Source organism: Condylura cristata, unplaced genomic scaffold (assembly GCF_000260355.1).
Source record: "Condylura cristata isolate star-nosed mole 26May11 unplaced genomic scaffold, ConCri1.0 scaffold00048, whole genome shotgun sequence".
NCBI classification, from domain to species: domain Eukaryota; kingdom Metazoa; phylum Chordata; class Mammalia; order Eulipotyphla; family Talpidae; genus Condylura; species Condylura cristata.
In genome coordinates, this window is record NW_004567149.1 from 1,243,265 (window position 1) to 1,244,323 (window position 1,059).

Consider the following 1,059-nt stretch of genomic DNA (forward strand, 5'->3'; position numbering starts at 1 on the left):
CCGCGCGCCGCGTGCCGGTGACCTCTGCTCACTTTGGAGCCGCGGCCGCCCGCACCCCACTTCGGGTCGCGACCCCCTGGGGGCGTCAGCACGGGGAGCAGCCTTCTGGAGGCGCTTTCCCAGGTGCGGTTGAGGTGGCTGTTTTTGGCGTCCGCCGGCAGGGTCAGGAAGGCGCCTGGGCCCGTTTTAGGTCGCCGGTCGCCCGCGACCGCCCGCAGGACCCACGCTCCGATCGCCATTTCTTCCCTCATTCCAAAGTGAATGCTCCAGAGTCCGATTCCAGAAGGGTGTATTGGCAACCCAAGTTATGCGGGCACCAAGGTAAACGCGAGGGTGCTCCCCACCCCCTCCCTGGGTCTGGAATGCACGTTCCGAACGCCGAGTGCACTGGCGCGCACATTCGCGCGCACGAAGACTGCCCTCTCCGGCTCCAGCGCCAACCTTGCCCAGCCTGCGCTATATAAATAACACCAGCCCTGCGGCAAACGGCTGCATTAGCATATTTCCTCCTGCGCCCGAGGCCCCGCACCTCTTGAGACTGGCCCGGCGGCTTTCGCCCCAGCACGTTGAAAACGTTTCATGTGCTGAGAAGTTGATTAAGGGAAGACTAGACAAAGCGCTCCTTCTCCCGTATTGTTTGGCGAGAAAGGGAGAAAGCATTGCTTTTGCTTTTCCAGAGGATGCAATCCAAACTGCAGGCACTCTGTATTCTGCATCGCTATCCGTTACTTGCAGTCTTAACCTGCGCTTCGTTTTGCCATGGGCTTGCCGTATACAATTCTGGCCTGTGCTCGCTGGAGGCTGCGGGTGGGCTGGGCGTTGGGGGCGGGGAGAGCGAGGACTCCCCTGCGCCTGAGAGGGGGAGATTAGATAACCAGGAGCCCCAAGGCTCTAGGGCCAAAAACTCCAATTGCTCCAAGATAGGGGTCCAGGGAGCGTCACGAATTTAAAGAATTTCTGGAGGTGAAAGTGTACATTGTGTGCGCTCCCCCCACACCCACCCTTCCTATTATTAGCTTGGTTTTTTCTGCCCTTTCCCGCTCCCCACTGGAAGAGATA

At 59.6% G+C, this 1,059-nt stretch overlaps 1 protein-coding gene across 1 annotated transcript in view; it reads right to left on the minus strand.

Annotated features, from left to right (window-relative positions):
- Nucleotides 1-239, minus strand: part of SLC22A23 (solute carrier family 22, member 23) — a 133,253-nt gene extending 133,014 nt beyond the window's left edge. Inside the window, exon 1 of the mRNA XM_012734159.1 lies at nucleotides 33-239. Within this exon, the coding sequence (XP_012589613.1) occupies nucleotides 33-239 (207 nt within the window). The remainder of the gene's footprint in view (nucleotides 1-32) is intronic.
- Between the last annotated feature and the right edge of the window lie 820 nt (nucleotides 240-1,059).